This window comes from Brassica rapa, chromosome A05 (genome assembly GCF_000309985.2).
Source record: "Brassica rapa cultivar Chiifu-401-42 chromosome A05, CAAS_Brap_v3.01, whole genome shotgun sequence".
NCBI classification, from domain to species: Eukaryota; Viridiplantae; Streptophyta; class Magnoliopsida; order Brassicales; family Brassicaceae; genus Brassica; species Brassica rapa.
In genome coordinates this window covers 19137437-19159572 of record NC_024799.2, presented here as the reverse complement: position 1 = coordinate 19159572, position 22136 = coordinate 19137437, and the positions used below count along the sequence as shown (strand labels likewise).

Below are 22136 nucleotides of genomic sequence, written 5' to 3'. Positions count from 1 at the left end.
AAATGGGGATGGAAAAAATGGCTTGTATTAGAATATTACTAGCGGAGAGTTTTCAACATGATGTTTTCAATTTAATGCAAATATAAATATATAAAATATTAATATATATATATATATTAAAAGAAAATCATTCTAAGAATTTACTATAAAAAGTTTGTTGGATCCATGTATAACGATTTATTATTTTTTGTTTCTACTTAGTCTAACCCTACAAAATTTAAATATTCAAAGGGATCCTATTATTATTCCTCATTTCATTTGATACACTTTTTCTATATTATTTTATCATCCAATTCATTGTGGTTGTTATGCAATAATGTTATATACCATATCTTATACTTAATATGGACCTACAATACTTAAACATCAATTACAAAAATGATTTAGCATATATCATAAAACATTTATACCATTTCATCTTACATTATATAATTCCAAATATTTACAAAATCAAATTTATAAAAACACTTTAGTAAACCATCTGTTAAAACAAAATTCTATTTGTTACCTTACATATATTTTTATAAAAAGTATTTATAATAACATTTTTTATCTAAGATAAGCTTAAAATTATGAAAAACCTACATTTGTTTTAAAAAAAAGTGAAAAAAACGCCTACAAATCTATACTATTAAATTGCCAAAAACAAATTCCAATGTAAATTTTAAGTCTCACTCTTAACAAATGTAACTATTATAAAATACACACAAAATATAATAAGAGAGTAAGTTTGGTCATTTGAGTATTCGGGTCGGATACAAATTGATTTCTTTTAGATCCGAGTTCTTTGTGTACTAGCCCGAAGTCCTTTCCATTTGGACCCAACTAGGTATTTGAAAAAAAATCAGTTCAGGTCGTTTCTTTTTGGATACATGTTGGTTCAAGTCCATAATTAAATTACCTGTAAAATACATGTAATTTGGGTACGTAATGGATCCGGATCGGTTTGGGTATTTAGGATAAAAAAGATTCAAAATACCTAAAAAATCCAAAAAAGTCAAAACACGAAAACAAATATCCAAAAATATTCTCCAAAAAAAACCCAAAATTTTACCCAGAACCGTACCCAAGGAACCAAAATATCCAAAGTTTTATATGGATACCCTAAATATTTTCTTAGAATTTTGAAATTTTAACCGAAAAGGAAAACCTGAAACTTTAAAAAATATTTGTAATACTGAAACATATATGAAATACTCAAGTATACATAAATATACACAAAATGTTTTGGATACTTTGGGTACCCACACATAAACAGAGACCAGCGGGTCCAAAAAAAATCAATAGGTATTTTTGCATCGGTTTCAATTTGGTTTTTCGGGTTCAGGTCAAAATGCACCTGCCGAAAAGAGAGTTATTAAAACTGTGAATACAAAATATTGAATAAACTAAGTCATAAATTATATAATTTTAAACAAGTTTCCTTATTTGATGTAATACAACTTTATAACATAAAAATATACAACAAGCCAAAATTCTAATTCATATACAATATAGGTATATTTTTATCACATTTGCATAAAATATTTTTAAAAATTTATTTAGTTATACTATAGAATAGATAACTGTTTCCTTGTTGTGTTTTTGAAAAATATACTTAAGCATCTATAATTTTAGTCTATAGAAGGATTTTTTAAGTAAATATATTGTTATGTTTAAATAATTTAGACTTATTATTGTAGTAACATTTTATACTTGGTTACGAATTTAAACCTCTTTTAATTGTGAATAGTATTTTAAAGGAAATTTTTTTTAAAAAAAAAGGTAATAAAATAAGTTAATTTAATAACTTAATATATTTTTTAAATTTAAGTTACATAGTACTTCTATTTTAATATAATATAGACTATAATTAGAAAATTTATGAAAGTAGCATACAAATTTTAATTTTAATTTTATAATAAAATATTAATTAACATTGATTTGGATAATATTACACTGCTAATTATGAAATTAATTAATGCATTATTATACAAAATATATTTAAAATTTTAGTAAGATTTTTTTTCAACATATATTTTATAATTAAAAATAAAATTAAAACAGTTTTATATGTGAAGTTGTTATATGTGTTGATTATATAAAATGTGATATCATAATAAATAGAAGTTGTGACTTTTATTTTAATAGGGTAATGTTAAATATATCCTTAATGAAAGTAGGAAAACCATCTTATTAACAAACCCAAGAAAACACTTTATTGTAAATTGCCTTTAGCCGCCACTCGCAACCCTCCAAAAGACATACACTAGAGTACACAAGCCATGCACATCCTCAGGCGATAATCCCCATTCCCCAGTGACAGCACCCAAAACAAAACAAAAAACAAAAAATAGAGAACAAACCTTACGCTTCTTCATGGACTCGTCTCAATATGATGGCGTATACCAACCGCTTCTCTACCCTCCGGCTGATGGAACTGTACCGCTTTCTCCATCGACGGAGTCAAGCAACGGCGAGCTAGAGAGAGTGCTTTCCGACGTTGAAACTCCGTTATTTCACCGCCTTCGTAAGGCCACGATGATTGAATCCAAGCTGCTCTTCAAGCTTGCTGCACCTGCGGTCATCGTCTACATGATAAACTACCTCATGTCCATGTCCACTCAAATCTTCTCTGGCCATCTAGGCAACCTAGAACTCGCCGCCGCTTCTCTTGGTAACACTGGAATCCAAATCTTCGCCTACGGTCTCATGGTAAACAAAAACTACACAACATGTCTCTGTGTTCTGTTTTGCATGTGTATGTGTTTTTGAGGGTTTTTTTTTTTTTTTGAAAATTCTTAGCTAGGGATGGGTAGTGCGGTAGAGACGTTGTGTGGTCAAGCGTTTGGAGGTAGAAAATACGAGATGCTTGGCATTTATCTCCAGAGATCCACCGTTTTGCTTACTCTCACGGGCCTTCTCCTAACGTTAATCTACATCTTCTCCAAACCTATTTTGCTTTTCCTCGGAGAGTCGCCGGAGATAGCTTCCGCCGCGTCAATCTTTGTATACGGCCTAATTCCTCAAATCTTTGCCTACGCCGTAAACTTCCCGATCCAAAAGTTCCTCCAGGCGCAAAGCATCGTGGCACCGAGTGCTTTCATCTCTACGGCCACTCTCTTTGTTCACCTTTTCTTAAGCTGGCTCGCTGTTTACAAGCTTGGCATGGGGCTTCTTGGAGCGTCGCTCGTGCTCAGTCTCTCGTGGTGGATTATAGTGGTGGCTCAGTTTGTTTACATCGTGACGAGTGAACGGTGTTGTCAGACGTGGAGAGGGTTTAGTGTGCAAGCATTTTCTGGGTTACCGAGTTTTTTCAAACTCTCCGCCGCCTCCGCCGTGATGCTTTGCCTTGAGACTTGGTATTTTCAGATCTTGGTTCTTCTTGCCGGACTCCTCGAGAATCCGGAGCTTGCTCTAGATTCTCTCTCCATTTGGTAAGTCTTTTTTTACATGTTCTTCATTTGTTTTCTTACAGTTTACATAGGGTATAATACTATATACCACATTCTAGTTATAAATAGCAAATAACATAAGATACATAAAAGGGATTTTCTCTAAAACCAAATGAGATTTTAATCCGTGATTTCAAAATGCATAATTTTTTCATCTACAAAAAGGTATTTAATAAAAATTATAATTAAGTGAAAAATAAATTTATTTAATTTTGTGTATGTTATTTATTTTTAAAATTGAGCTTTAAATTCTAAAAAGTTATAATCACTATTCTACATAGATTTTCTCAGTTTAAGTATTCAAAATTATTAAAATAAAATATGAAAAAGGTCATTTTTAGCTTTAGAACATATGAATAAGGTTAGATATCATTTTCAATTTTTTGAAACAAATTGGAAGCATTAAGTTGATTCATATGTTAGATTTGTTAAGAGTATTCTTAAATACAAATTGAAAAATAATTTATAGTTATTCTATTAACTAACCCATACTATAACCCAACCTCATAATTTTAAAAATAATATTGTACTTTTAATAAAATAGTAATTTATAGTAATTCTATTAACTAGCCCATACTATAACCCAACATCATAATTTTAAAATATTTTACTTTTAATGAAATAGTCTTTAGAAATTTAATATGTATTGCATTAATTTATAATATTTTTATTTTGCGGGATAACATATGTTTAAATAAAATTTCATTTTTATATTTAACATTCTATAGTCACGTTAAACTTTGTATAAATATATCTAAATAATAATCAAAATGGAAGCATTCGTTTATTTGGTTTGTTGCGTATTTATTTTAGTTTATTTTGATAAATTAAAACTGAAACAAAGTATTACATCTTTTAATATAATTATTATATAAATAAGTTAATGTGTTTCGTAATTCCGTCTCATATTTTATTAATATATTGCATGATTATCGAAATAACTCGTAAGATTTTATAATATCAATTGTAACTTGTTTTGTTATACTAAAAAATAATATAAACAAATTTTCATTATTTTTATCAATTATTTATTTATTTTCAATTCTAAATTTGGAAAATATTTTTTTTATAAATTATAATTAGTTATCTTTTTAACATCTTAGAAATTATAATATATTGTAAAATCTAGAAATTTTATAATTTTGTGCATGTGTGTATATTTTTAATTTACTTATATAATTTCTAAGTTAATTTTAAGTTATCTAACTATATTTATTATATATTTAATATTTATTAATTCTATAAATTTATATCTAACATATTTAAATTTATATTGTGTATATAAGTTAAAACTAGGTTGCATAATAAATCATTTAATACGAATGAAACAATTATTTAATTATTTTTATATCTATGAAAATATTATATTATAACAGTATATATTTATATGTTAAAATTATATAATCAGATTTATTAAATTGTAATTTTATTTTTTGTTATTTAAATTTTAAATACTGAAATATTAATTAAATTAGTTTAAAAATTATGTTGCTAGATGACATATTAAAGTGTATAGTTAATATAAGTTTCATTATCATGCAGTAAACTGATGTTTATTAGGAATAAATTGTGCTTAGCGATTGACAATCTAATTTTTTTTTCTTGCCCAAGTAGACATTGATATATACACATTCTTTCATGCTTTATTTCTCTTTTCAAGAAGACAAAATAGTTTCAGTAAACATATAGTTTCTTTATTTTCTCTTTAGATTATGAAAAACGTATGGTTATATACTTTTCCGATGTATGATTTCTAAAACCATTCGACAATAATAGTATTTGGATTTCGATAAGAGAAGCAGAGAACAAAACTTTGTGTAGGAGTACAAAATGAAGTTTGGTTGTAGCTCTGAAATGTAAGTTAGTGGCGAACAAATTTGACTATTTTTCCGCTACAGACATAATCTTTGGTCACATTACATTTCCTCTCTTTTGTCTTCCTCTTGTACATTAGTATCTATACTATTAAAGCAGAATCCTATTGTCATAATTACCTTAGGGGCATGTTTCCTTCACTAACATTACATGTTTCATTAAGGGTAATTAAGTAATATTAATAACAAATCTATATTGGGTCATTATTTTTGGATCCAGCCCAAATCAAATCTCTCTTGGGCCATTTGGACCTATTAAAAAATCAGATTCAATTCTCACTTTTTTTTTTCCTTTGGGCCATTGAGTCCAAGTTCAAATAATTTTTTTTCAACTATTCTTAATTATTATTTTTTTCTTTTCTTAATATAATTTAAGCATTCATAAAAATAATTGAATTTTTTATTGAAAAGTATAAATCTTTATTAAAAGTATATAATTTTTTAATTAAAATATTAACCCCATAATAAAATTAATTTATCAGAGTTATATCAATTTAATTCATTAAAAAAATAAAGTTTAATTTTTTAACATAAATAGTCATTTAAAATGAAATACGATAAATAAAGATAAAATTTTTAAGTCTTTTATAAAATAAAACACAAATATATGAAAATGTTACATTTACTAAATATTTATCAATTGAAGAAAAAAACAAAAATAAACCCGCGCTTTGAAAGCGCGGGTCAAAATCTAGTTTTACCTTAAAATTACTCTGTCAGCATTTAAATATTTTTTTCTTTTCTCAGATTTTAATTTTGAAGTTATCTTACTTGGATTCCAACAAAACATACTTTCTTCGTCCAATTAACAGATAAAAAGCACAATCTCCTTTATTTGGTTGAAGATAACATACAATATTCTTCCACTAATTAGTAAATTATTCAAATAATAAATCTAGTGCTTCCGAGGAATCGTACTTAGTTTTTCTAATTTATCCTAAACTTTTGTTTTTTCGCCGAACAGATGAAGTCACCAAGTTTAGAGCATCTCCTATCTGATTCTATTTTCATTTAGAATAAAGGAGCTTCCACCATATTCTATTTTTTATTCTATAATAAAATAAAATATGTTTACTCTATAAATAAAGTAATTCATCTATTTTTTGTCCATCACTTTATTTTTCATTTGAAATAAAATATCATTAAATTATAATCTAAACTTATTATAAAATTACTCTATTTTGAAAAGAAAATAAATTAAACTATTGGAAAAAGGTTTGGTACTTGAACCAAATGAGAGAAAAAAGAAGTCTCTTCCTTCACAATTTGCACTAAAAGGGGATATTTTAGAGTTGTATGACAACAAACGTATCAATTTTTTATTACTATATTTTGCTCATTTCTTACGACAGTATACAATTTGGTTTTGTGTGTTTCAGCATGACGATTTCAGGATGGGTGTTTATGATATCTGTTGGGTTCAATGCAGCGATAAGGTATATGTCTATAACTCTATATTCAATTTATTTACCCAAAAAGTAGATGTTATAACATTTTATACCAACTCAAGTATAAATCACACTGAACGCTGATCTTTCTTTTGTCCAATTAAATTCGAGTGTGTATTTGAGTGGTTTTATGTTGATCCAGTGTAAGAGTGAGTAATGAACTTGGAGCTGGAAACCCTAAATCAGCAGCGTTTTCTGTAATCATCGTCAACATATATTCCTTAATCACAAGTGTGATCTTAGCCATTGTTATTTTGGCATGCCGTGACTTCTTGAGTTATGCGTTCACTGAGGGTAAAAAGGTTTCGGTCGCGGTTTCTGACCTTTGCCCGCTACTTGCCTTGACGCTTGTTCTCAATGGAATCCAACCCGTTCTTTCTGGTATAGTCTTTTATTTAGAACTCGCAATTTCACAAACCGAGATAGAGGAATTTCTTTAAAAAAACAAATGGAAACTTTCATTTAAGGTGTGGCGGTTGGATGCGGTTGGCAAGCGTTTGTGGCGAAAGTTAACGTTGGATGTTATTACATTATCGGAATTCCTCTTGGGGTTATCTTTGGGTTTTACTTCAAGTTCGATGCCAAGGCAATATAGTCTTCTTGTTTTTCACTTCAAAATATAATTCAAATACTTTCAATTTAAATTTGGTTAGTCCAATGATTCTGGGACTATTAGTGAGACTAATTCGTTGATGATATAGGGTATATGGACCGGAATGATATGTGGTACCCTTATACAAACCGTTATTTTAGCGTGGGTCACGTTTAGAACAGACTGGACAAAAGAGGTAAGTTTGTGTTTATCTACGTATATTCAACTATATGTCATTGATTTGATACACTTCTAAGACTAATCGGATATTTTTTTTGCTTCAGGTAGAAGAAGCTTCTAAAAGGTTGGACAAATGGAGCAACAAAAAACTAGAAGTGGTTCCCGAATAATGCAAGACGATGTAAATTTGGTATCCAGTAAACCGAATGGATTCATTGGTGTATGAAAACCGATGCAAATGCTCAAGATAACCCGTGTAATGGGTACTATAGTTATCTTGAATCCTCGATCTAAGCTTTCATTGATAGATGTGCTTTGCTTGCTTAAAATAAAAATAGATGGGTACTATATAGTATTTTGTACGGCAGATTGAAATGGTTATTGTTTTATGGGCTTTTTGCAAAATTGACATACAACTCAAAGTTAAACACAAAACTAACTTCTTTTTTTTTTTTGAAAATTAGTTAATGCCTTATTCACCTCACAAGTTTATATAATTCACGAAAATGCCATCAATTTTTTTTATTTATTTTTTCGAAAATGACATTTTTACTCTCTCACGCTCATCATCTTCAAGTAATTACAAGATTGCCATTGTCATCAATACCCTAACCACCATGAACAACCAATTTTAAGCTTTTAATGCTCCCAAAATTGATTTTCCCTTCTTTTTTCTCCATTCTTATGAACTAAACACAACATCTCTCTCACTTTCTCTCCACATTAAGCTAAAAAAACCCAAGATTATGTGTGCTAAAGAAGCTAACGATTCTGGGTGGGTTACTTTTTAAGATTATGTGTTCTTGGAGAAGCCTTATGTGTGCTAAGGAAGTTATCTCACCAATTTAAGGTATGAAATCGAGTTTTTTTCCAGATATGTTCGTCCAGACAATTTATCTGGAAGTCGTCTGGTCAACGCAGAGGTTCTTTTTTTGCAATTGACTTTGAAATATGTTTTCTGAGACGACTGAAAGTTAAGTCGTCTGATTTTGTTTGGTTACAAAAAAAATCTCCAAAGAACCAAGACGACTTACATTTCAGTGGTCATAGGTTAGTTTTGCATTTGACTGGATTATTTCAGAAGTTTGACTTTCTCGGACGACTTACATTTCAGTCGTCTGGTGAAAATTGAAATATCAATATTTTATTAACACTAAACGACTTACAATTAAGTCGTTATAGGTTAGTTTTGCAATTGAAAAAAAAAAACTTCAATATTTAATTATACTCAGACGACTTATAATTCAGTCATCTGCCCAACGACTTACATGTAAGTCATCTAAGATTTTATTCCGAGATTCTGGTCAAACCTCGTAAATCCTGGACGACTTACAATTGCAAAGTATAATTGTAAATCGTCTGACGGATGATTGAATTGTAAACCGTCTATATATAATTAAATATTGAAGTTTTTTTTTCAATTGCAAAACTAACCTATGATGACTTAATTGTAAGTCGTCTAATTTTTAAAAAATATTGATATTTTAATTTTCACGAGACGACTGAAATGTAAGTCGTCCAGGAAAGTCAAACTTTTGAAATAATCTAGTCAAATGCAAAACTAACCTCTGACGACTGAAATGTAAGTCGTCTAGCTTTTTTGGAGTTTTTTTAACTAAACAAAAGTAGACGACTTATTTTTCAGTTGTTTCAAATAACAGATTTCAAAGTCAATTGCAAAAATAACCTCTGCGTTGACCATACGACTTATATTTTAGTCGTCTGGAATACTTAGATTGAAGTCGTCCGCGTCGACCTAAATGGACGACTTCTCTGGAAGTCTACTAGATGACATCCGTGGATGTCGTCTGCGTCAATGTTTAATAAACTTGCATTTTCTCTAAAACTATAAAGACTTTTTAAAATTTTCTTGTTAATTCATGTTTATTAATGAATATTTGGGCTAATGAATGAAAGTTACAACTTAATTGGTGATATTTATGAGGTTACCAACATTCACGTTAATTAAAGTTTCTAACTGATCCGAGAAGACCGCTAGTTTTTAAGTCTTCTACGCTAGTTTCTGAAGAACTTATATTTTTAAGAGTGATAAGTAATTTCAAGATATGTAATACTCATATTTACAAAATATGTTTTCTCCCTTAGTTTTACTAAATTTGACTAAGCTTTTCAAATAAAAAATATGATATGCCTTGACTAGTTACTATTGTTTGTTTCCATCTCTTAAGTATTATTGTTATAGACACTAATGATGATTATTGTTATGAGTTGGAAGAAGGGTTAAAATTCTTCTTAAAATGTTGTATCAATACGAAGTTACCAACATTTTTGTTTATTAAGATGAGAAAAAAAGCCATTGGAGTTTATTATTGCATATGACAGATCCAAAGATAAGAAAAAGGCTACTAAAGTCTATTATTTCATTGATTTGTAAATGTGTAAACACATTGTTAGCACATGTATTACATCTTGGGAAACATTATTACTGATTTTACAAAAAATTCACAACTAAAAGATTAGACATGCAATTCACAAAACATACCACAAACAAAACTATTATAGATCATTCCTCTACAAAGACAAGCTTGGACTCCACTTGATATGAAAGAAGACTTTGTCAGAAGACTTCCAGGAAGTCCAGACGACTTCTAGGAAGTCCAGACGACTTTCAGGAAGTCCAGACGACTGAAATGGAAGTAGTATGGAAGACTTCTTGGAAGTCGTCTAGTGCATTATATTTTAGACGACTAACAGGTAAGTCATCCCAGAAGTCTTCCAGATCTGAAAAACCTGCATATCCAAAAACATTCAAATGACTTAAAAAACAGAAATAAATGAGTGGAAGATTAGATAAATCTACCTTTATAGAACACACAAAAATACATATCTAAAATTAATAGATCTACCTTTAAATGAGTGGAAGATGAGTACCATCTGATTAAAAACCTGCAAAAAAGATAGATTAGTAAGAAAGACATGAGACAAAACTGAAAAATTCATATATATTTTGGTGTTTTGAAGTCAAAGAGATTAGAGTGGGTTTGGAGAGTTTTAGTTTGGGAAAAAAAGTAAGAACTTTATACAACAAGAAGTTACCAAATGAAGAAAAATCAGACATAAAAACTTACCAAAAACACTCAGATCTATTATGAAAGGGAGACTTTGTCAGAAGACTACCTGGAAGTCGTCTAGTGCATTATATTTTAGACGACTAACATGTAAATCGTCTCAGAAGTCTTCCAGATTTAAAAAACCTACATATCAAATCCAGATATGAAAAACCTGCAAATCCAAAAATGTTCAAATGACTTAAAAACTGAGAAAATGATTGGAAGATTAGATAAATCTACCTTTGTAGAACACATAAAAATACATATCTAAAATTAATAGATCTACCTTTAAATTAGTGGAAGATGAATACCATCTGATTAAAAACCTGCAAAAGAGATAGATTAGTAAGAAATACATGAGACAAAACTGAAAAATTAATATAAAGTTTGGTGTTTTCAAGTCAAAGAGATTAGAGACGTTGAAGAGTTTTAGAATGATGAACATTACATTTTTGTTGCAGCAATTGGAGAGGAGGAGAGAGAATATGTAAATTTTTCCTTTATATATGGAGACAAAAAATCCAATTAGGTTAAATATTTTTGATTCAGACGACTTACTAAACGACTTACTTGTAAGTCGTCCAGAAGAGTTTAATATTTTTAGCGGGAAATTAAAATATTTTTAGCGGAAAACTAAAATAGAAGACTTCCCAGACGACTTCCGAGACGACTTACAAAAAAGTCGTCTGGTTTAAATTATTTAAGCGGGAATTTTTTTTTAAAAAAAATTTTAGGCAGGAATATTTGGACAACTTACATGTAAGTCGTCTGTTTTAATTTCTTCACCAGACGACTGAAATATAAGTCGTCTAGACCTTAAACATAACCCCTAAACTTAATTAACTAAATAAACACTTCATAAAATCAAATTAAACTTCAAAAGTGTTTACTATACATAAAAATAAATACGTATAGGTAAAAATTCAATTTTTCAAAAAAATATTCAAGCTTTCCAAAATCTAACCCTAAGAATATATACAATACTATAACATATGTTTCCAAACCCTAGACCAAAGAATACTATGATTCACTACCTACACTCATCTATGTTGAAAATAATTCAATTTTGTTATAAATTTATCACTTAAAATTGTTTATAATTACATGATTTTAATTTTTCGCTTATCAAAATATTTTTTAAAAAATTTATAAATTATTTTTAAGATCAGCTACACCAGAAAACTTACTTTGAAGTTGACCAGACGACTTCCAACATCTCAGACGACTCAGGCGACTTACTAGGGTTATATTCGTAAAAATAACTTCTATTTTTTTATTTGGTCACAAGGGGTTGGGCTGTAATTTCACAAAGTTTTTAGGTTAGTTTTGCATTTGATTCAAGTTTGGGTATATGTTTGGGGTTAAAATCAAGTTGTGGGTTAGTTTTGGCAAAAACCTCTTGTTTTATTATTACTGTTGATTTGCATATGCCTCTCCAAAATCCTAATTTCTTATACTGGATAGATCTTGGTTCTTTTTTTTGGTTGCTACTAACTACGTACCTACAACTTCTAACGTGCTGAAATTTTGTTTGATTGGAAATCCTTCAAGGTCTCTCTTTTTGAATGTAATGCACTTTGGTTGTTTAAAAATTTCTACATTTTGAATGTTAAAAAAATAGGAACTGGTTTTCTCATAAATTGGGCAGGGTCATCACTGTGCCAAATATCATGGGGCTACGAAAACTGAAATTAGGTATTGAACAAGTACCACATATCGAGCCCAGCTTTGTTTGCGATGTGACACTGAAAAATATGGAGTAAAAGACATGCTGGTTCTCTCCTCACCACATAATGAGTCTGTTTGCTTATAGTTAATGGGGAATTTTATAAACATACACATCGTGTTTAATATAAATTTAACGAACCATAATAAGAATTATGAAATATAGAAAATAAACTAAAAATGGAAAGACAAATTCCTGTTTGTTTTTAGACAAATTCCTGTTAATTTTTGGTTAAATTGCTATTCTCATCAACCTTGACAATAACTAAAAGAACAGGATCTTAATCACCTAAAAAAATAAAAAGTAGAAAAAGGATTTAAACTAACAATTTCTTTCTAAATATAGTTTAGTGGCCGCCACGTTCCATTAGCGCCTTTTTGTCAACAGTTAGATTTTTTATTTCGTTTATTTGTCTTTTTTAAAGCTGGTTTTCGTCTGTTGATACATAACCATGTGCTAGGAGCATTTCCAAAAAAGAACTCTATTTTAAGATTTCTAAAATTTTATATTTGAAATTTAAAAGTATTTTTCTCCAAAAGTAAAACTTTAAACTTAACTTTAAACTATTTATATTTTATAATATGATCATTATATTTGTCATAACTAATTTGAATTCATAAAACTTTTGTAAATAACTAGCACATATATAAACATATTACAATAATATTAATCAATAAAATATTATTTAAAATATAAAATTTTAAACAAAATTACTTAATTAATATTAAACTTCAAACAAAATATTATATTATTTCATAAAGTGATTTAGGTAATGATATATGATCTGCTAGTGCATTTCGAAGTAAAAATAACTCTCCTTATTAGATCAGAATAAGAAAGTAGAAGAAAAACATAAAATATTGCTAAAAGACTAATTTTTATCGATGATATTAATACTCGTGAATATATTCAATATGAACAAGAAATAATTGTACGAAAAGACATCATCAACAACAACAACAAAAACCATCTTCAACTACACAAAATAAAATTGGACAATATTTGGAAGTTTTGAAGGTTCCGGATCAAACTTACATGACTATTAGTGTTGTTGTAATATTTAAATTTGTGTAATAGTTATGTCTTCATGTAATTTTTAAAAAGTTTTTTTGTTAAGTTTCTTTTGTATATTTTTGCTATCTAAATCTAGTTTTAAATATTTTAAATCTTCTTTTAAAGTTTTATTTAATTTTATGTGTAAACTTTAATTTTGTAAACAAAATTAAAATTATTTATGAGATATACTTTTTTATAAAGATTAAAATAATAAACAATAAAATATTTATGAATTATAAATGTAATATGTAATTGTAGGGACCAAAATACAAATAAAAGTATGAAATTTCAAATTTGAAGTTTTGAATTTTCTTTTTGGAGAGTAAAAAACTTCATATTTGAAGTTTAGAGTGTCTTTTGGAGATGCTCTAAAATATTGGCATATTGGCATATATCGGCTATCGGAGTTGCACAATTTGTATGTACGTAAGCAGTGCCGACCCTGGGATAAAGCACCTGAAGCAGTGGCTTTAGACGCCACAGCTTTATATAATATAAGGGGCGCCAAGACTTTATAAAGTCACATTAGCTTAGACCATCCGCATTAGCGGTTTATAACAGGTTCGTGGGCTCGAAATCTTAGGCCCGGTGGATTAAAAAAAAGAAAAATGCGATTATCTTGATGAAGCGGGCCTTGCGCATGAACCCGTAAGGGGCGGATTTTGCCACGCGTCGTGTGCTGGTTGGTCAAGCGTTTCCGCGTTGACGACGAGGAAAGTCGGACCACGTCGTGTTTTTTCTCATTTCCCCCTTTCTCTGAAAATACTAGGGTTTCGCCGTGAGAGGCGACTTTTCGTGCGACGACGACTCCCGGCGATTTTCTCGACGTAATCGACGACGAGCTCTTCTATCCACGAGCGTAGGTTAGTATCTTGTAGTTTTACAGCTTTTTTGGGTCGATTTTGGGGTGGGAAGCAATTAATCGATTTTCGAAAAAATTTGGGGGTTTCGAGTAAGGGTTCTAAATCGATATATAGGTTTCGATAAAGGGTTGTAGATCGTGACTGTGGTTTGTTTTAGGGTTCTTTTTTCTGAGATTTCAAATCCAGTTAGGGTTTTCGAGTAATGTTTATAAATCGAGTGATGGGTTTCGTTTTATGGTTTAGATCGAGTGATGGGTTTAGGGTTGTAGATCGTGATTGTGGTTTACGAGTAATTATTTGACAAAATCTTGAATTATTTGACAGATGGATCCGCAAGAAGATAGAAGACATTCAAAGAGGCAACAAGAACACATCAACATGTTAAGTTTCGTGGCGGATTCTGAGTACGGTATTCCTAAAAGGTGTCCGTGTGGTGGGAGACTCATTAACGAGATTCGCGGGAAGGAAGACTACGACACTCTTCCTGGGAAGTGGTTCTTCACCTGCAGAAACTACGAGGTAAAGTCTCCTCTGTTAAACTTCACTTTAAGTTGTATATCATAACCTGATCATTCTTTATGTTCTATACTGTAAGTTGTATATCTGATCATTCTTGATGTTGTAACCAAGGCTGATGGACTCCATTATCGTCAGCCTTGGGTGATAGGTGTGCAGGAGGAGCTCGAGAGGCTAACTAAACGGGTGGAGGAGGCTGAGCAGGTGATGCTGGGGGTGTCCAATCTTAGTAAACAGATTGAGAGACTTGAGGTTAGTCAAACATTTGTAGCTCTTTCATCGCTGTAATTTTTTTTTCCTTGTATTTGTATTACAGTTACTAACACAAATGTCCTATACTTTTTCCATGTCCAGGAACATGTTAATTCACTCAATGAGCAGGTCTATGACCTCACTGTGCAGGTCCATTCCCTCGAGAAGGTCTGCTTTGATTGACAACGAAAGGTTAGAGTCAGCTAAACTATATCTATGGTCATTGTTATCTCTTGATTGAAGTAGACGTAGGACTAGAAGTAGAACAAAAGTATAACGAGAACAAGAACTAGAACTAGACATAAACTAAACTAAACTACAACGAAACTAGTACGAGAACTAGAAGTACAAGTAGATATTATAAAATCCACACATTAATTGTTGGTTGGTTGGTTGCTGTGATTAATGTTGAATTGTACTTAGGTTGGTAGAGATAGTTTAATTTTCTCTCTTTTCAAACGTAATAACTTGATGTTTTTTCGTCTGATTTGATGTCTATTGACTGCTCATTCGTATGTAGTAGTTCTGTAATGAATTTTGGTTGGTATAGTTAGTTAAATTTTATCTCTTTTCACACGTAAAAACTTGTTTAAAAACATAGTAACTCCACCCTAAAAAATTACAGAAACATCTTAACACCAAACCAAACCAAAAACACGAAACCCTCAAACATGGACCCTTTTTCCCTTCACGCGCCCGGGTTTGTTAACCTCTTAGCTTCGCAGAGCAGTCCACCAATAGACGTTGACTCTGCTGAGGCTGCTGTTAACTCTCCCGGGTTAGTGAAACCAGCGGAAAGGAGAAAGTGGTCAACCAAAGAAGACCTTGTGCTGATCAGTGCTTGGTTGAACACCAGCAAAGATCCGATAGTGAGTAATGAACAGAAGTTAGGGGCTTTTTGGAAGAGAATAGAGGCGTATTTCAATTCTAGTCCTCAGCTCATTGGCTCCCTTCCTCGAGAGTGGGGTCAATGTAAGCAGAGGTGGGGAAGGGTGAATGCAGAGGTCTGCAGGTTTGTGGGTTGCCATGAAACCGCTCTGAAGGAGCAAGCGAGTGGGCAAAGTGAAAATGATGTCATGAAGACTGCGCATGACATCTATTTCAATGACTACAATGTCAAGTTCACGCTTGAACATTGCTGGAGGGAACTTCGGTTTGATCAGAAGTGGAGGTCACACTCTCAGCCGAAGGAGAAAATGAAGGAAGCTGGTGCGGAGGCGGTGCCTGAGGAGGAAGAGGTTAGGCCTCCTGTGTTAAGGCTAGCAAAGCTGCTAAACGCAAGAAGCCAAATGAAGCAGCTTATGATCATATACATAGCATCCTAGCTGAGAAAAACACCATTTCCAGACAAAAGATCCTTGATCGTTTGTTAGCCAAAAATATATACACACTTTCTGATAATGAAGTGGCTCTCAAGAATAAACTCATCTCTGAAATGCTTTGATGTCTATTGTGTATGAACTTGTTTGCCTTGATGTGTAGTTGATGTGTAGTTGATGTGTATTTCCTTGCTTTGCTTTACTGATTATGGTATCTTTTCTTTTGCAGGTCACGGGTTGGAGGTGACAGTGTTGCAGGTCACGGGTTGGAAGTTCAGGTAGTTGTTTGCGGTTTAATCACGGGAAAGTGTAGGTTTTGTTTCTTTCTACACTGCAGGTCACTCATGTACTATGTCTCTCTATGTATTATGTTTTTCTTGTAACTCTGAACTTGATTCACGGATGTACTAAACTAGATCACGGATGTACTATGTCAAAATATGTATTATACTCTATGTCTCTCTATATAAACGATGTCTCTACTCTCTGCTTTATAATCAAAGTTATCTTCCATTTCTTTCTCTTCCTTTTGTCACTCTTGTCTGTGTTGCTCTTGTTTCACCGTCTTCTCTTCTGTTTGTCTTGCTGCTGTTTCTTTTCTCACTACAACACGAACATTCAACAACAAACAACATACAACAAACTACAACAACTACCTTCAACTAGCATGTTCTTGATCGAGTGAAGTCCGTGACCTACAAACAACAAACTACAACAACTACGTTCAACAACATACAAGAAACAGTCATCAAGGTAAGAAAATATGGATTAGGAAAATATGGATGAAGTAAAAAAATTATTGTTAAGAAAATATGGATTATGAAAATTAGAAAGAATTATAGTTAAAATAAAATATTGTTAAGAAAGTATGGATTATGAAAATTAGAAAGAATTATAGTTAAAAATAAAATATGGATGAAGTAAAAAAAATTATTGTTAAGAAAATATGGATTATGAAAATTTTAGAAAGAATTATAGTTAAAATAAAATATGGATGAAATAAAAAAAATTTAAGTTGAGAAAATATGGATTATGAAAATTAGAAAGAATTATAGTTAAAATAAAATATTGTTAAGAAAATATGGATTAGGAAAATTAGAAAGAATTATAGTTAAAATAAAATATGGATGAAGTAAAAAATATTATTGTTAAGAAAATATGGATTATGAAAATTAGAAAGAATTATAGTTAAAATAAAATATGGATGAAGTAAAAAAAATTTAAGTTGAGAAAATATGGATTAGGAAAATTAGAAAGAATTATAGTTAAAATAAAATATGGATGAAGTAAAAAAACATTTAGTTGAGAAAATATAATTATGACAAGTTTTATAGAATTATGAAAATAAGTTTTTTGATTTTGAAAAAGTGTATAGAATTTTAGTTACAAATCCCCTTTTGTCATGTTAGGAAGAAAACATCAACAATGTCTTCCTCATCAAGTGATGAAGTTGATGAAGCTATAGAAGAAATGGTCGACCAAGTAGTTGATAATTACATCGACTCAATAGTTGAGGTTCAAGCCAACAAGCCGAAAAGACGAGCTTATATCGACATAGATCGGGAAAAAGGACACAATCAACTATGGAATGATTATTTCAAGGAAAATCCTACATACCCACCGGAAATGTTTAGGAGGCGTTTTCGAATGAACAAGCCATTGTTCCTTCGCAAACGTATAAGTAAGGAAGTTCCATACTTTCAGCAAAGACGAAATGCTCACGGAAGGAACGGGCTATCTGCACTTCAAAAGTGTACGGCAGCTATACGTATGCTGGCATATGGTCAATCGAGAGATACATATGACGAATATCTCCGACTTGGTGACAGTACATCACGTTTGTGTTTGGCAAATTTCACTGATGCAATAATAGAATTGTTTGGAGATGAGTATCTACGAAAACCTACTGTCGAGGATCTTCAACGATTACTCGATGTTAGAGAGGTACGGGGGTTTCCGGGGATGATAGGCAGCATCGACTGTATGCATTGGGAGTGAAAAAACTGTCCAACGGCTTGGAAAGGTTAGTTTTCACGCGGTTCAGGAAAGCCGACAATTGTCTTAGAAGCCGTGGCATCACAAGATCTTTGGATATGGCACGCATTTTTCGGCTTACCAGGTACCCTCAATGATATCAATTTTCTTGATCGGTCACCTGTTTTTGATGACATCTTACATGGTCGAGCACCTAAAGTTAAGTTCAAGGTCAACAACCACACTTATCGTATGGCCTACTATCTTGCTGACGGAATTTATCCAAACTGATCAACATTTATCCAATCCATCCCACTTCCTCAAGGTCCTAAAGTCGAGAAATTTGCAGAAAAGCAAGAATCCGCCATAAAAGATGTCGAACGGGCTTTTGAAGTATTGCAATCGAGGTTTGCAATTGTTAAAAACCCAGCTCTACAATGGGACAAGGAAAAGATAGGAAAGATAATGAGAACTTGTGTCATATTGCACAATATGATAGTAGAGAACGAACGACATGGATATGCTCAAATTGATACTTCTGAGTTCGAGTCAAGAGAATCAAGCAGAAGTTCGAGGGTGACACGGAGAGAAAGTATTCATGTCGGTGATATGTTAGGCATGCGCAGAGAAGTTCGAGATCCAGAGAAGCATGCTCGTTTGAAAGCTGATTTAGTGGAAAATATATGGCAAAAGTTTGGTGATGAAAATGAATAAGCTTTGTATGTTATTGAACTTCTTGATTTATGTAATCTACTCTTAATGTATTGAATAAAAAGTTTTAAAATATTTATAATATATTTTAATATTTTATTCATGTATTCTGAATATTTTGAAATTTTAAAAAAATAAAATAAATATTATTATTTTATTCCTATGAACTCCTTCTTGAGGTTCACCAATACAGAAAATAACAAATACAGGTTCATAACTATTCATAGACTCACCAAAAAATATTAAAAAATCTTTGTGAACTCCGGGGGTTCACCAATGTTCATGCTCTTAGGGGTTTGGTTTCTATAATAACAAGACTTTTGGTAACGAGTTCGACCCCTGCTCCCATATTATTATCTTTTTCTTTTAATCTTATTTTTCTTCAGGATAATAGTATATTAGTCACTAATAACGATTTGACATGAATAAGTTTAGTTACCTTTTCTAACAACTTAGTTTCTTTTACTACAACACTATATTAAATGGTATATATTATTGTTTGACAAAAAAATGGTATATATTATTAATAAACTATTTAACTAATTAAATCCTGATTATTTTTTAAGCTGATTTTTTTTTCTTGACTCTCTCCTCCCTCCCCCCTCCACAGTCTCCCACATGTTCACGTTTTCTGTATTTCTTCATTTTTCGAAATATCCTAAATTGGGTTTCTAATATTCTATGAGACATTTCTCAAAATGAAATTAGTGTTAATGTTAACCTTTTATCATATGTATTGATAATTGATATATTATACAATTTATGGTCTTCTTCTTATTCTTTAAGAAAAAGATAGAATTAAGAATCAATCAAATGAATTGTCAATGGATTTTTTTTTTTTTTGTGCAACTGTCAATGGAATACAAACCAACTAAAACGTGGTTATTCAAAATTGATCAATGGTTCTGTCAGAAAAAAACATTTGTCATATATATCATATATTGCGTTTTCGCGGTTTTGGCGGGAAATTGCGTTTTCGCGGTTTTGGCGGGAAAATGTGTTTTTGCGGTTTTGGTGGGAAAATGCGTTTTTGCAGTTTTGGCGGGAAAATGCATTTTTGCGGTTTTGGCGGGAAAATGGGTTTTTGCGGTTTTGGCGGGAAAATGCGTTTTTGCGGTTTTGGCGGGAAAATGGGTTTTTGCGGTTTTGGCGGGAAAATGGGTTTTTGCGGTTTTGGCGGGAAAATACGTTTTTGCAGTTTTGGCGAGAAAATGCGTTTTTGCGGTTTTGGCGGGAAAATGCGTTTTTGCGGTTTTGGCGGGAAAATGCGTTTTTGGCGGGAAAATGAGGTTTTGCGGGAAAATTGGTTTTTCAGTTTTGGCGGGAAATTGCGTTTTTGCGGGAAAACGAGTTTTGCAGTTTTGGCGGAAAAACTTGTTTTGTAGTTTTGGCGGAAAAACGTATTTTGTGGTTTTGGCGGAAAACGCATTTTACCACCGAATAAATGATTGGACTTTTGAGAAATTCATGATTTTCCAAATTTATCAAACCTTAGAATTGAGTTTACTCATGGTTTTTTTTAATTGAAAACAAAATGGGTCAGAGTTGACCCAAACCAATAAACCCTTTAACTTGTTAACCCATTAACTTGTTAACCCATTAACCTGTTAACCCATTAACCTTTTAACCCATTAACCCATTGGATCAAAAATAAACAGTTCATTTGGGTTAATGGGTCAAATTGGGTTGGGTCAACCCATGGATCATGACCTATTTTGACACCCCTATATATATGAGGCATTATTTTTTGGATTCGCGGACCAGCCCTGTACATACGACGCGCGATATAAGAAACTGCAAGCTTTTGATAATAATTTCAACTCCCTATATATTTTATGTCAAAAAGAGAACAAAAGTTGGAAAGTTGGGCATGGTGGTGCATCAAACGTTGAGCACTGGTGGTGAAAGATGCAATTATTTGATTTAGAAAGGTTAATATAAGATTACCAAAAAGATAATCTCAAACTTTATTAAATCATTCAAAAACGAAAAAGTTAGCAGCCACTAGACGATAATGCAATTAGGTTTAAATAAATTAAAAACAGAGCCACAGTGGTCGGAGGCATGTCTTTGAGTTGGCTATTTTGTTTATTAACGTGGTTTTAAAATTCACGTGGGTCTCAATTATTAACCCAAAATTCATCATTGAACGAAACCTTTTAAAATCGAATGAAATCAACAGCATTTGATTTCTTCAATATCATATGGTTTGTTTATTCTTGTAATATATTGATCATGTCGAGAGAATCTTGAAACTTGTTTTCTATATCAATTCAACTTGTGATTCAATATATCGAAATTATAGGAAGAAACCCACAATTGTGTAATCATCCAAGAACATTACTCACATGTGGTGGGTACATAAAGACAAGTTTAAAGACACACATCATTGCATGCTTTGTTGCCGAATCTGAAATGAACTCATCACATTGCTCTAATATTTTAAATAATTTAAAAAATAACATTTCATCTTACAAACTTTGGGCTTTCCCATTTTTAACAAAAATCGTTCTCTGAGCCATTAAAAGCTTGTTATAAATCATTAAAAAGTACGAATATTTCAATAACATAGAATCTATTTTCGCTAAATCATTAACTCAACAACTAGCAACACCACAAACTAATAATAGATTATTTTCTTCACAAGACTTTTAGCAAAAAATATTATCCAATTCTGCATATAGTGTTTTTTTTTAAATGCTAGAAACTTGTGTTGTAGTTTTTCAATTTGTCAAAGTAATCAGGCTAAAAAAGATGTAGAAAATATCAGCAGAGAATTTGCAAAGCACGTAAGATCTGACTGATTGTTAGGTCGTTTTCGTTACATAAATTTAAAGGTCAACGTAGGCCCAGAAAATTATGTATGTGGTCGTCACATCCGAAAAATCTCCCCACCTCCTTTTCTCATTCTCACCAGAAAAGTTCGTTGCCTACCAAAAAAAATTCAAAACACCCCAATAAATTAAGTAAACTTTAATTAAAATGTTAATTAATAATAATTAAAAAAAGCTTTTAAGTGTGTCATCGTCCCTTCGGAAAAAAATGACGAACACACAGAAACCTAAAAAGCTTTCACGTAATATTGCTTCTCTCTCTTCTTTCCTTTTTTCATGGCCAATA

General features: G+C 31.3%; 3 protein-coding genes across 3 annotated transcripts; all 3 read left to right on the top strand.

Annotated features, from left to right (window-relative positions):
* Positions 1–210: 210 nt before the first annotated feature.
* On the top strand, positions 211–7933 carry LOC103869154 (protein DETOXIFICATION 40-like). Its single transcript, XM_009147215.3, has 7 exons — positions 211–2694; positions 2785–3416; positions 6688–6744; positions 6899–7137; positions 7224–7342; positions 7458–7544; positions 7633–7933. The coding sequence occupies exons 1-7, from the start codon at positions 2359–2361 to the stop codon at positions 7696–7698; spliced, it is 1536 nt and encodes a 511-aa protein (XP_009145463.1). The 5' UTR covers positions 211–2358; the 3' UTR covers positions 7699–7933.
* Positions 7934–15683: 7750 nt separating this feature from the next.
* LOC117134380 (glutathione S-transferase T3-like) lies at positions 15684–16337 on the top strand. Its single transcript, XM_033292681.1, has one exon. The coding sequence runs from the start codon at positions 15684–15686 to the stop codon at positions 16335–16337; it is 654 nt and encodes a 217-aa protein (XP_033148572.1).
* A 1419-nt stretch (positions 16338–17756) lies between these two features.
* Positions 17757–18329, top strand: LOC117134379. Its single transcript, XM_033292680.1, has one exon. The coding sequence runs from the start codon at positions 17757–17759 to the stop codon at positions 18327–18329; it is 573 nt and encodes a 190-aa protein (XP_033148571.1).
* The last annotated feature ends 3807 nt before the right edge of the window (positions 18330–22136 follow it).

What these genes read in the sequence shown, in the direction of transcription:
- LOC117134379 (XM_033292680.1), top strand. Translation starts at nt 17,757, where the DNA reads ATGTCTTCCTCATCAAGTGATGAAGTTGATGAAGCTATAGAAGAAATG.
- LOC117134380 (XM_033292681.1), top strand. Translation starts at nt 15,684, where the DNA reads ATGGACCCTTTTTCCCTTCACGCGCCCGGGTTTGTTAACCTCTTAGCT.
- LOC103869154 (XM_009147215.3), top strand. Translation starts at nt 2,359, where the DNA reads ATGGACTCGTCTCAATATGATGGCGTATACCAACCGCTTCTCTACCCT. An exon ending in ACTTCAAGTTCGATGCCAAG is followed by an intron (nt 7,343 to 7,457) that starts GCAATATAGTCT and finishes TTGATGATATAG; the next exon opens with GGTATATGGACCGGAATGAT. An exon ending in GAACAGACTGGACAAAAGAG is followed by an intron (nt 7,545 to 7,632) that starts GTAAGTTTGTGT and finishes TTTTTGCTTCAG; the next exon opens with GTAGAAGAAGCTTCTAAAAG.